The sequence below is a fragment of the Diabrotica virgifera genome, chromosome 3 (assembly GCF_917563875.1).
Source record: "Diabrotica virgifera virgifera chromosome 3, PGI_DIABVI_V3a".
Lineage (NCBI taxonomy): Eukaryota > Metazoa > Arthropoda > Insecta > Coleoptera > Chrysomelidae > Diabrotica > Diabrotica virgifera.
Window position 1 is genome coordinate 274,148,542 of NC_065445.1, and position 14,785 is coordinate 274,163,326.

Genomic DNA, 14,785 nt, shown 5'->3' on the forward strand with positions numbered 1-14,785 from the left:
CCGGCTCTGTCCCGTCATACAGCTGACCGACTATAATAACTTTTATTTATATTTAATTTAGAATGTGTGTACTGATTTTCAGCCTTAGTAAATGGAAATAATTACCTTCGTAGGAAAGCAACTTTGATACCCTCTCAGTAACCCCTGTTCTACTTTTAGCTTGACCGACCGCAGTATGTTTCTCTACACAATCACAGTAATGAACTGTGAAAAATCTAGCTTTAGTAAATTCAAAGAGATTTTTCAGCGGTGCCTCTTGGACTATAATAGCACAAGAGTACGATGATATCTGTTACATAACAAGGAAGCTAATAGAGGAATACAGGAAAGGGGGAACAGAGATCAACACAGGAAAAACCAAATATGAACATCGATGGAACGCAGCAGGACTTGATACTAGAATACTAAAATGTCTGGGTATGAAAATGACGAATGGCGGAACACTGGACGGAGCCATTAAAGAACGAAATATTTGGGGCAGGAAAGCAATTACGCTGCAGGAAGATCAAGAAGAATATCACTAATGAACGGATTCGTGAAATAATGGAGGTAACACATACAATAAATGACAAATCAACGAAATACAACTAAGTTGGTTTGGTCACATAAAAAGAATGCATGGGGACAGAATCCCAAACCAAGTACAAAAATGGAAACCGCAAGGTAGACGAGGAAGAGGTAGACCGAGGAAGAGTTGGCAGGCAAGAACAAACAAAGCCATGGATGAAAGTTGATCAATGTGCGGACAGAGAGGAATGGCGAATGGGCATCGGAAGACGGAGAACATTGTAAACCGATAGTACATTATAAATTTGGTTGAATGCTGGAATATATGAATCTTAGATAAATAATTACACTTTTATAAAAAAGAACTTTTGAAAGCCATATGAGAAGTCGGGCAATCGGGCTGTATTAACAATTAAAATACTTATCAAAAACTGATTGAATTTAGGTAGTTTTAAGGAGGTATTATAAACACTGGCGCTGTAATTTAGCCAATATTTTAATTATATGAAAATTCCCAAGAGCAGGGTCTGCCAGACTAGGCGCGACCGGTGTGAGGTTAAATAAAACATTACCTTCAACTTTAGTAGCTTTCAAATCGTAGATGGTTCTTTCCCTAACCAGTTGTGATCTTCGGTGCAAGACCCTTATTGGTGTTTTCTGTTGAATTACACGTGGTGTTTTGAAAAGGTTGATTTGCTCGATGGTTTCGTCAATATCTGGAGATAGGGTTTTACATAGAGCCAAGTAGGTTTTTCTTTTTTCTTGTTCGCCCTCTTTGACAAGCTTCAAATCGCGCTGGAAAACCTAAGATCACAAAAGTTAGATTAAGTTCGTTTCATAACAGGTGGTTGGATTTTATTGTAGTTTCTACTAAATGTTGAGAAAAGGGTTAATTAGTTCCTTTTCTCTGAGGGGGCTCTACCACTTATTTAAGGGCCAAGGTAATGTCAAAAAGAGGTATTTTCCTTAGGGGATTCAGAAAATAACCATCATGATAGAAAACTACTTCTTCTTCTTCATGTACCATCTCCTCTAAGAAGGTTGGCAACCATCACGGCAATTCGCACTTTCGATACCGCTGCTCTAAAGAGATCAGCAGAAGTGCAATTAAACCAAGCTCTCAAATTGTTTAACCAGGAGATGCGTCTTCTTCCGCGACTCCTTCTACCCTGTATTCTTCCTTGCATTATTAATTGTAACAAGTTATAACGCTCGCCCCTCATAACATGTCCCAGATATTGTAGTTTTCTGACTTTAACTGTATTTAAAACCTCTTTATCTTTTCCCATTCTGCTCAACACCTCGATGTTCGTGACTCTATCCACCCAACTTATTCTTAATATTCTTCTGTAGGCCCATAACTCGAAGGCTTCTAATCTGTCCGAAACATCCTTCTTTAATGTCCAAGCCTCCAACCCATAGAATAATACGGAGAACACGTAGCATCTCAGAAGTCTTATCTTTAAAGAAATTGTAATGTCCCTGCTACAGAGTACTTTTTTCAGTTTGTTGAAAGCATTTCTTGCCTGTCCTATTCTTACTTTAATCTCTTCTGTGTACTCATTAGTTTCATTAATTATTGTACCCAAATATTTATATTTTTCAACCTTTTTAATTTGTTCTCCATGTATTGTTATGCTTTCTTGGCGCTTGGTAGAAAACTACTACCAAACATTATATGAGTCAAAAGCAAAACCATCACAAGGTAAAGGCGAAAAACACTGAAAAATAGTAAAAAAATGTCGGATCTGAAGATATACCAGATATAACAGAGGACGAAATAAGAAACACAGTGAGTACGATGCAAAATAAAAGAGCTCCAGGTGAAGAGGGAATGGTATTGGAAATGATAAGTATTGAGGACAACACATCATAAAAATACTAAAAATTATATTTAACAAATGTATAGAAATATGTGAAGTACCCACAGCTTGGGTAAATGCTGTTACCTAAATGCTAACTATAGACCCATTAGTCTCTTATCAATCTTGTATAAGCTGTTTGTAAAGATAACTCCATTGCGACAAACAACTAAACTGGATATTTATCAGCCTCGGGAACAGGCAGGATTCAGAAGAGGTTATAGCACCATATATCATATACAAGTAATAAGAACACTAATCGAAAAATCAAACGAATACAACATAACACTCTGGATAGCTATGGTAGATTACGAGAAGCTATTTGACTCAATAGAAATTTGGGCAATGCCTTAAGCAACAATAGAGTTGATGACCCATATTCAAAAATCAATAAATATATACATGACAATGCAACATCGCAAATCAAAACAGAAAAGATAAAACTGCAAGGAGGGGTTAGACAAGGAGATTATATCGCACAAACTATTTAAGTATCTTAGCTCTAGAAGATATGTTTCGATCTTTGGAATGGAGTGACGATAGACGGTGAAAACCTAAACCAACTGAGATTTGCCGATGATGTTACGCTAATAGCAAAAGACAAAGAAGAATTGCAGGAAATACTATCAGACCTAAATATCAAATCAAAAGAATAGGATTAAAAATAAATCTAGCAAAAAATAATATCTAACCAACGAATCTCTAGATATAACTGGGAATATAACTCTGGACAGCAATAATATAGAAAAGGTTGAGTCGTATATATACTTTTTCTTCTTCTTCCTTCTTGTATGTAGGCTTTAAAGCCTATTTCTTCCTCAATATTAGCCTCCTAAATTGTTTAAATTATTGCACTATCTTTTTCTTGGTCTGCCAAAACTTCTTCGTTCATTTGGTGACTAATCTCGTGCTATTCGTACTATCCTATCCTCCTCCATTCCACTAATGTGTTCGTTCCACTCCTGTTTCTGTTTTGTCACCCATCCATTTATGTCTTTTACATTGTATCTTCTTATGTTTTCGCTTCTCTCCCTATCCAACAGACTTTTCCCTGATATTCGTCGAAGTATTTTCATCTCTGTTGTTTCTAGTAGTCGTCTCATTGTAGATGTGTCAGGTCTTGTCTCCGCCGTGTATGTCAATATGGGTCTAATTGCTGCTTAATAGATTATTGCTTTTGTGTCTTGTCTTAGGTGTTTGTTATTCCAGATTGTGTCATTAAGAGATCCCGCCGATTTACTTGCTTTTAAGTTTTGTTGTCGTACTTCCTCTTCAACATTATCTATACAGGGTGTTTGGTAAAGAATTGGCCATAGCTTAACTTTAGATTCCTGAGGTTAAAATAGGTCGATTTAAGCTAACTTGCCTTAGCACAAAAGTAATAGCTGTTGATGATGATTGAGAAAAAGTAAGGAATAGCTGTTGATGATTAATAGCGGACGTCCAAGGGTGTGGTTCAAAATAGGGTTTGGTTTCATAAGGATGTACTCAAAATCTGTGGCTTGGGTCTAAAAGGGCCAATGTCAATATTTTACTTTTTTGTACTAGTACATTCTTTCACGGTTTTTGCTGTAACTTGTCAAACAAAAAAAGTGATATGGTGCCGATGTGTGCTTTTGTCATGGAGGTGAGTTTCACCCCATCTCGGAGGTGAAAAAATATATGTTCAAGATAAGTCCCGAAATGGATAAACTGACTAATTTTAAGCAACTTTTGTTCTATAGAGTTTTTTCACCAAATCAATACTTTTCGAGTTATTTGAAAGTGAATATGTTAATTTTTCAACAAAATAACCACGTTTTTAGACGGTTTTTCGCAAATAATTCAAAACGTAAGCATTTTGTCGAAAAAAATATTCTTAGCAAAACTATAGCCTATAAAAAAGTGAAAAAAACGGTGTATATATTAGGTCCGTGTACCTAGGCAAAAGCAGAGTTATAGCTAATGAAAAATAGGTTCATATTCGAAAAATTCCAAATAGAATAATTCAATGTGAAATATCCAAATAATGAAGCATTCTTGGGAAAAACACATTACAACTTTTTTAAAGTGTTTAAAAAAAGCTTTATTTCTGTTTTTATAAAAAAAATTTCTAGCATCAAAATTAAACAAGTTACGCTCAAAATAAAGTTGGTCCCTTTTGTTTTGGCAAAAAAAATCAGGAAGGCCACCCCCCAATTAGCAACTTAAATGAAATTAATCGTTACCGCTTCACAAGTTACTTTACTTATGTCGTGTTTATAATATGACCTGTAAGTTTCATCGATTCAAAGTGCTTATTTTTGAAAAAATTTGGTTTTAAAGTAAAATTTTTAAAATTTTTAATTTTGAAAAAAATGCTTTTTTTTTTAAATAACTTAAAAATTGTTAGAGATATCAAAAGTTTTAAACAATAAAAAAAGTCGGCTTTACTTTTCTGAATATTTTGTATTTTGTTGTTTTTCTGTAAGACAAAAATTGGTCAAAATTCGGTGTTTCTAAATTTGCATACACTCGTGATAAGTGACTTGTTCAAGACCTTTTAACTACAGCTCTTTCAAAAATAAGGACTTTGAACCGATGGAACGCGAGTAAAAAACTTGTGAAGTGATAACAATTAAGTTCATTTGAAATGCTAATTAGGGGGTGATTTTCCCGATTTATTACCAAAAAAAAAAGGGACCAACTTTATTTTTAGCGTAACTTGTTTACTTTTGATGCTAAATTTTTTTTTTTTTTAAACAAAAATAAGCAGTTTTTTAACACTTTAAAAAAAGTTAAAATGGGTTTTCCCCAAAAAAGTGCTTGGTTTTTTGGTTATGGCACGTAAAAATATACGATTTGGAATTTGACGAATATGAACCTATTTTTCATTAGCTATAACTCTGCTTCTACTAGGTACAGTGACCTAATATATATGTTATAGTCAAAGCCCGAATTTCAGGCACTCCTAGGTTTGACTAGGCAATCCTCAGATCTGACTGACGGTCTTAGTCAAAGCCCGAAATAAATTACCGTTTCGGCCTTTGACTAGTCAAACCTAGGAGAGACTAAGTTGGTCAGGCAAAGGTCGAAATTTAATTTTATTAAATCGGGGTTTGACTAGTCAAACCCCGATCAGCTATTAAAATGTCGTAATTTGTTAGATTAGGATTAATAAAATGTCATTTTTTAATTATAATGTTTATTATTCTTATATTGTCGTAATTAAAATAAAAATTTTTTTGTTTATTCTCGCATGTTGAGGCATTATCATTATGGCATTTGGAGTTGCACAATACGTTTGACCTTATACACTTACATGGTTTTAAAGAGCATTTCTTATTGCATTGGTATTTTATAAATCATTGTCCTCAAAATTTAGAATATTTTTTACTAATTTCTCTTAGAGACAGCTTAACGTCTGGAACATCTTCGAAATTAGGAAAATTCTCTTTGCATTCACTTATTTGATTTCTTGAAAAAAAATGTGTTTATTGTTCCGTATTTCATATCAACTCTATATAAACCGTCAATTATTACCGTCAAAACTGAGCATCTTTTTGGCACGCGTTCGAGCACTGACAGAAAAGATTAAAATAAATAAAGGAAATGCGATTGAAGGTCTTCATTACCAGCCTATAATGTTATGGAACAATTAAGTGAAAAAAATGTCCTCCAATTTTGATCGGAAAAACTGTAACAATACCCATCCCCAGCTTTGATAGAGCCAAAAGAGATGCTTGAAATATTTTGGGTATGATACAAGATAAAACAATTGACGGTTTATATAGAGTTGATACGAAATACGGAACAATAAATACACTTTTTTCAAGAAATCAAATAAGAGAATGCAAAGAGAAATTTCCTAATTTCGAAGATGTTCCAGACGTTAAGCTGTCTCTATCTCTAAAAGAAATTAGTACAACAGATTCTAAATTTGGAAAACAAGGATTTATAAAATGCTACTGCAATAATAAATGCTATTCCATATTACGTAAGTGTAAAAGGTCTAACGTATTGTGCAACTCTAAATGTCATAATGCCTCAACATGTGAGAATAAACACTAATTTTTTTATTTAAATTACGACAATATAAAAATAATAAACATTAAAATTAAAAAATGACGTTTTATTAAACCAAATCTAATAAATTACGACAGTTTAATAGCTGATCGGGGTTTGACTAGTCAAACCCCGATTTTATAAAATTAAATTTCGACCTTTGCCTGGTCAACTTAGTCTCTCCTAGGTTTAACTAGTCAAAGGCCGAAACTGTAATTTTATTTCGGGCTTTGACTAAGACCGTCAGTCAGACCTGAGGATTGCCTAGTCAAACCTAGGAGTGCCTGAAATTCTTGCTTTGACTATAACATATACACCAAGTTTTTCACTTTTTTATGTGCTATATTTTTGATACGAATTTTTTTCCACTAAATACTTACTTTTTGAGTTATTTGCGAAAAATCGTCTGAAAACGTGGTTATTTTGTAGAAAAATTAACATATTCACTCGCAAATAACTCGAAAAGTATTAACTTGGTGAAAAAACTTTATAGAACAAAAGTTGCTTAGAATTAGTCATTTTATCCATTTTCGGACTTATTTCGAACATATATTTTTCACCCCTAAAATGGGGTGAAAGTCACCCCTAGGGCAAAAGCACACATCGGCACAATATCACTTTTTTTCTTTGACTTATAAGCTATGTGTATGCCAAATTTCATGTCAATCCAAGCGGTTCTTTAAAATTTAGAGGATTTGCAATATTTTACCTTTAAAGAACGTACTATACGGCTTTATTTAAAATTTAATATTGACCAAACAAAAGGCAAAAAATTGACATTGGCCATTTTAACACCAAGCCACAGTATCTCATTTGGTGTTAAAATGGCCAATGTCAATTTTTTCCCTTTGACCCTTTTAAAACCAAGCCACAGAAATATAGTCGGTTCAGAGAGAACATTTAGTAACAGAAAATAATTTAAATCAAAACACTTAAGACTTAAGAAAGGGGTCAAAAGCGTGATAATATTGCCCGTATTGGGTTTAAATTAGCGAAGAGTCGTATTTAAAATAGAAAATGTGTAGAAATGGTTTTAGATTAACAAGTTGGCATTTCTGTATATCTTTTTCTAATTTTCCTAAACAAAGTCAATTACCTCTTTAAGCTTTTTCACTACTACCACTACTACTTTCTCGTCTGGTTGCAACATTAATTTTTCTATAATCCTACACTGCTCTGTAGTTATAGTATTAAATTTCGGTTGTTTAATCTGTATATAAAACGGTCTACCGGTGCCTAACATCCTCGTGTCACTATCTTCTCGCCCACTGGCTGAAAACACCATTTGGTCCTCCGAACACCTAAAACAGTTCCATGGTAAAGCTTCTTTTAAATAAAGGGTACCCCCCGATATGATAGGCAAAATGCCCTCATTCCCAGAATTCAATGTTTTTTTTTATTTTTTTACGTTCTGTGATTAAAATATAAGACAGCGCAATTATAACCCCCACCAATGACCCTACCAACAAATACGTCATTTTTTTTTACTTTTGCAGACGGCAATTTTCTTATTTTAATAAAAACTATTAGGTTCAGATTTTTGTTTTCCTCTAATTTTGAATTGAATTTTGAATTCCTAATTGAAACTGCAAGGCAAGCATTATAAATATTTTATATTCATCCCGTATGCACGCCAATGGTGAATATAAAATTCTTATTTGTATGTCAAAAAATGTGCAATAACCACCTCTTAAAACCTACCAAATTTCATTTGCATATCTCAACCGGATTTAGAGCAACAAATAAATCGTCAGTTTGTAAGACAAAATTCAACATTCCATATCTCGGAAACGAAGCATTTGCGGACATAGGTTTATAAAGCAAACAGTGATTATTTTTTCATGCAGAATTACCCCATAAAGTTTTGTGTATGTTTTTATTTTCATGGTGCCAGTAGATGGCCCATAAATTGTTTAATTTTCAATATATTTTTATGAAAATTGTTTTACATATGCTACATTTTATAATAAATGCTCATGCAAATTTTCAAAACAATTGGTATATGTAGTACTTTTTATTTTACAAATTCCCAAAAAAAAAAGTATATGAATTTCGTACTTTTACACTAGGATAGCCCCTTATTGGGTTTTGCTCTTTAAGGGTGGGGGTATGAATTGAAATTGCAAGCATATTTTTGTGAATTTTTTTTAACTATAGTAGAATTATTTTATTTTTAAATTGAATTGACATATCCACAACAATTCAACGAATATAAAAAATTTCAAGAGCAAATATTGAAAAATAAGCCTACAGCCTACGGTGTCAAATTTTTACACACATCCAAAAAAATGGATTTTGCGGTGGACATAAGAACTCGTCATTAAATCATGTGAAACCAAAAATTCAAAAAGATTTTATTAGCTTATGAGTCCTCTCGAGGTAACCCCTTTGAGTTTTTTTTAGTTTTAACTATTTTTGACTTATTGGGGTCACTCAGAAGTCAAAATAACAATTATTTTTATAAAAAAGTTATTGCTAAACAAAAAATAAGCGTAAAACAAAAAATATCTCGACAGCGTTACCTCACAAAATGTCTAAAGAAAATCTATGCAAAATTTCAGCTGGATCGGTCAAGTAGTTTGAGTCACAATGTTCACTGCCTTTAAAAAAAGCAGTTTTGACAATTTTTAATTTCAATTTCTTTTTTGTCCATCAAATCGTAAAGTGATGCACACCAGAATATGTTTTTGAATCGTGGAATAATTTAAAAAAGAGAAGGTGAACAGGTGTCGAACGTTTCTCACTACGCTCTGTATTCTGGTATCAGCAGCTCAGTATTCATGCTGTATTTCTGGTAATTTTACTCTGATCAATCTGAAATTTTCAGAGAATATTCTTAAAGTTATGTACTTTTATTTAAAATAATAAAAAATATTATACCAGGGATACCAGGGAAGGTGAAACGAAGATATATAAAATAACCAAACAGAGAGCAAAGAAAGCAAAAGATTTTAATCAGATTAGATGTATCCGAGATAAAAATAATAAAATACTAGTTCACGAAAAGGATGTCAAAAAAAGAGATGGAGTAAGTACTTTGACAGCTTATTAAATGAAGAATTTGACAGACAGCCTGTAGAGTCAACGGAGACAGTAGCAGCAATGGTCACCAAAATAACAAACGAGGAAGTGGCTCAAGCGCTTCAAAAAATAAAGAAAGGAAAAGCTGTAGGACCAGATGATATCCCTGGGGAAGTATGAAGAGCATTGGGAGAGACAGGAACAAGCTGGCTAGCAGGTTTATTTAATAGAATTATGGAAGTTGGATAAATTCCAGACGAATGGAGAAGCAGTATACTAATATCTGTCTACAAAAACAAGGGAGATATACAACAATGTACAAACTACAGCGCTATAAAACTGCTTAGCCACACCATGAAAATATGGGAAAGGGTAATTGATAGACGGATACGTGAAGAGACCGAAATATTCGAGAATCAATTTCGCTTTCGCAGGGCAGATCAACAACAGATGCAATTTTCATTATAAGGCAGTGGATGGAAAAATACAGGAGTAAAGAAACAAACGCTCATATAGTATTCATTGATCTTGAGAAAGCATATGATAGAGTTCCTCGAGAGATTCTGTGGTGGACACTCAATAACAAAGGAGTCCCTGGTGAATAATGTAAAGATTGTGAGGGATATGTATGAGGGAGCAACGACCAGTGTTAGGACAGGCGTGGAAGAGACTGATAAATTTCATGTGAAAGTAGGATTGCACCAAGGCTCGGTGCTTAGTCCGTATTTATTCTCATTAGTTTTGGATCAGATAACAGCGAAACTACAGGGTAACATTCCATGGTGCTTAATGTATGCTGATGATGTAGTGTTAATAGGAAATAGTGAAAGAGACTTAGAACAAAAACTGGAACAGTGGAGACAAGCTCTGGAGGAAAAAGGTCTAAAACTTAGTAGGACAAAAACAGAGTATTTGGAATGTTCATTTAAAGATGGAGTTACTACAAGTAAAATGGTATCTTTGCATGGTGAAATGATTGTGAAAAGCAATAGTTTTAAGTACCTAGAATCGGTATTACAGAGTAATGGAGAAATAGATGGAAATGCATGCAGTAGAATTAGGGCTATATGGATGACGTGGAAGGAAGCAAGTGGTGTGCTGTGTGACAGGAAAATTCCAATGAAGTTGAAGGGAAAATTCTATAAAACAGCCATAAGACCGGCTATGATGTACGGAACTGAATGTTGGGCAGTGAAAAAGAAAGAGGAACAACGAATGCATGTGGCGGAAATGAGAATGCTTAGATGGATGAGTGAAGTGACAAAAAAGGATAAAATTAAAAATGAGTATATTAGGGGAAGTCTAGGTGTGGCACCAATTGATGCCAAAATGAGAGAGCATACGTTGAGATGGTTTGGTCATGTTCAACGTCGAGACGCTAATCACCCAATACGAAGAATTGCTGAAGTGCAGATTCCTGGAAGGAGTAGGAGAGGAAGACCCAAGACGTGGGGGGAGACGATAAGGTCGAACATGTTGGTAAACGGGATTAATATTGATATGACCCAAGATAGAATTGTAGGGAGAAATGTAATTAGGGAAGCATAGGGATAAGGCAAAGAGAATGATGAATAAAAAATCGAAAATTTCAAAATTATCAAACCATACCCTCTTCCATTTAATAAAACATGAAACTCACCCCAATACTTTACTTATTGCAGGAAATATAGTTTCTTGTACGCTTGATACACATATAGCTACATCATTGACAAAGAACGGTGTTTGTCCCATTTCCCGCGAAAATTTCAAATATCTGCCTCCTAAATATACTGGCTTTGTCGTATAATTTATGTCTGCCGAAAGGGATCTGTTTGGAATTTCGGGTGGCACCGGAAAAACATCTTTGAACTTGTCGTCTTTCATTGTTCTAAGACAGCCTGCCAAATTTAATCTGGAAGATGCTTTCGGATATGCTTTATTGAATTCTGCTGCCTCCTAGAATAACGAATATTAAACAATTACACTGCGTGTCAGAGAAAACAGGACCTCGATTTTTGACCCATCGTTTCTTTATCCAACGTATTCGCTTCGTATACGAAGTATTATACGTATTTAGTATACGAAGTGAATGCGTTCGATAACGAAGCGAATGGTCATAAATCGAGGTCCAGGCACTCCACAAAATAGGTCTTTGAATTTTTGATGTATTGAATTTTCTAAACATGTTGTCCGATTTAAGTGATTTGTTTACCATGTTATAGCCATATTCTTTAACAATATCGCTGTAATAATATTGTTGCTAGACAGGTAAATTTTCATTGTATACTGTATTGCGGGTAATGTGACCCGTATGCACGCCAATGGTGAATATAAAAATCTTAATTGTACGTCAAAAAATACGCAATAACTACCTCTTAAAACCTAAAAAATTTCATTTTCATATCTCAACCGGTTTTAGAGCGATAAATAAATCATCAGTCTGTAACAAAAAATTCAACATCCCGTATCTCGGAAACGAATCATTTGCGGACATATGTTTACATAGCAAACGGTCATTATTTTTTCATGCAAAATTACCCCTTAAAGTTTGTCGCACTTATTTAGAAACTCCCTGTACCGATGAAAAACATGGTTAGTTGTTAAAGTACCTAACTTTTTTATTATCCAACATAAGCGAATGAATAAAAAAACAGAATGTTAATAAAACCTGAGGATATAGTTGGGTTTTAATTTCAGTATTTTATAGATGCTAGAATATTCGACAGGGTGTTGCAAACTTTGAGAAAAAACACAGTTTGGTTGGTCCACCCGGTATACAGAGCTAGGCAATACCCGGGTACAAGTACCCGAACTTTGTACTCTAATGCCCGATTTCACCAACGATACCTAAATATTTAAGAATTACCTAAGTGGGTTTAGGTACTTCCTAACTCTAAAACGGATTTCACCATACGATAAGAATTGCCTAAACCGCTTAAGCATTACCTAACGGTAGGATACGTTTTTCGATCTCCCTAAATTTTAGGTATTACTTATCGTTGACAGTCAGGTTATATTTTTAAAATTTTGACTAATGTCACTTGTGACGTTTGTCAATAATTTGCTTCTTACCTTAATTTTTCTGTTTTTCTGTAATATTAGGTATATTAGTTGTAATTTTGTATTTTCTTTTATATTAATAATATAATATGTATTGGAAAATATAGAAAATCCTTTGGAGTTTTTTACAGGTCTATTGACAAAATTATGTAGTCTACCTACTACCTAACAAACTAGTGTTGTGTTTCAAAAACCCATTCATGGTATCACTAAAAGTGTTTCATTAAAAATTGAAAAAAAAGCAATTTTTAACATATTATTTATTTTAAAATTATTTCATTAGTGACAATTCAACTAACTTTAATTTTTCGTCATATGTGAATTTTACGACTCTTTTCTTTTCTTCCATTTTACTGTACATATACAAATAACATATAAAATTTAACAAACTTAATTTACAAATAACTAACTACTAAATAAAATAACTATTTATAACTGTACAAAACTGAATAAAACCAACTTGGCAAACAAACAATTATTATGACAAATAATCGAAAAAGTAAGGTCATATTATTCTTCTTTTTATTTATCAAAAATAGTTCAAACGTACCCGAATTAATACATAGGAAAGAATGTTCTAGATAGGCAGTTCTTTTAGTTGTGAAACGCTATTGTTCTTAAGGCCGGCCGTTGTATGAAAGAGAGGTCCCCAAATGCCGGCGCAACAGAGAGAAAAGATTCTTTCCCGAGAGATGCTGCCTCTATCGGAGAAATAACGCAATAGATATCTAAGCGAGGCCGCAAACGGCAAACTTTTTAGTGAGTCGATAGTTTAGTTAAGTACAGAGAGTATGCAGGTGCGGCCTCGCTAAGACGACTCGAAATCGTTTTATATATCAGGTGCGAACTTTTAATTTTCTAGGTGGTCTCGCTGAAAATTTTACTCGGATAAATACTGTGCTCGTATCTCGTGGTAAAATCTAAACCAAAAGTATTGGAGAAATCTATTTTAGTCCATGTGGTGAGACCGCTCCCGTCTGGGAAAATTTCTGATTCGGTTTCTTTGTGGATTCCTACTCAAAAATGTCCCCTCTAAACAAATCTGCCGGGTGCCGGGCGGAATTTTTGGGCAGAAATTGTTTAAACAATTTTTATAAACAAATAGAAAAGATCACGTTTTTTTGCCCCGGAGCATATATTTTTAAGTTTAGTGGGTCATTCTAAAAAAAAAAAAATCTTGTAATTTTTTTTTAAAAATTGATAGTTTTCGAGTTATAGGCGATTTAAAATCTGAAAAGTGCGAAAATGCTCATTTTCGAGGCCTAAAAACTCATATTTAAATTAGAACTTTTAAGGTTGCAAGATTCTTAAATTGAAGTTTAAACATTCAGCTTCAAGATTCTCAAGAGTGATTGTGTCTAACCCTAATTTAAACCGTCGTGTTTTAATTGTTAAATATGCATGTCCATCGATTTTTTTGTCGGTGCGGCGCGCTCTATTTCAAAAATCTCCAGTTTTCCTCCAAAATATCTTTTTTCTAGATTTTTTGGGACATTTTAAATAAAATAAGTTTCTTGACATTTTTCTCAAAAGTTAACAGTTTTAAAGTTATAAGCGATTTAAAATCCAAAAATGCGTTTTGGCATTTTTCGGATTTTAAATCGCTTATAACTTTAAAACCATTAACTTTGGAGAAAAATGTCAAGAAACTTATTTTAGTTAGAATATCACAAAAAATCTAGAAAAAATATTATTTGGAGGAAACTACATAGAAGATTTTTGAAATAGAGCTCGCCGCACCGGCAAAAAATCGGATAAACATGCATATTTAACAACTAAAAAAAAAAAAACTGTATAAATTAAGGTTAGACGCGATCACTCTTGAGAATCTTGAAGATTAATGTTTAGTCTTCAATTTAAGTATCTGGTAACCTCAAGAATACTAATTTAAATGTGAATTTTTAGCCTCGAAAATGCGTATTTTCGCATTTTTCAGATTTTAAATCGCCTATAACTCGAAAACTATCAATTTTTAAGAAAAATTGCAAGATACCTTTCTTGTTTAGAATGACCTTGAAAACCTAAATAATATATGTTCCAGAACAAAAAAAATGTAATCTTTTGTATTTGTTTAAAAAAATTGTTTAAACAAATTCTGCCCCAAAATTTCGCCCGGCACCCTTCAGATTTGTTTAAAGGGGACATTTTTGAATAGGAATCGGACGGGAGCGGTCTCACCCCATGAACTATTTCGCATATTGGTTCATCATAGTTTGTTACCTACTTTCCTTGTCCAAATATTATAAAATTATACCAGGCAAGAACAATTATATCACTCTTTGTCTAAATGTCTAGTTTTATTAAAATGTTGTAATATATTAAAAATTGATTTA

General features: G+C 33.4%; 1 protein-coding gene across 1 annotated transcript in view; it reads right to left on the bottom strand.

Moving 5' to 3' along the window:
* The window catches only part of LOC114333429 (putative tRNA pseudouridine synthase Pus10), a 46,072-nt gene that overhangs the window by 8,034 nt on the left and 23,253 nt on the right, over positions 1–14,785 (bottom strand). Inside the window, exons 4-6 of the mRNA XM_028283300.2 lie at positions 11,053–11,348; positions 7,489–7,693; positions 1,080–1,311 (exon numbers count right to left, since the gene is read on the bottom strand). Coding sequence (XP_028139101.1) covers positions 1,080–1,311; positions 7,489–7,693; positions 11,053–11,348 — 733 coding nt within the window. The remainder of the gene's footprint in view (positions 1–1,079; positions 1,312–7,488; positions 7,694–11,052; positions 11,349–14,785) is intronic.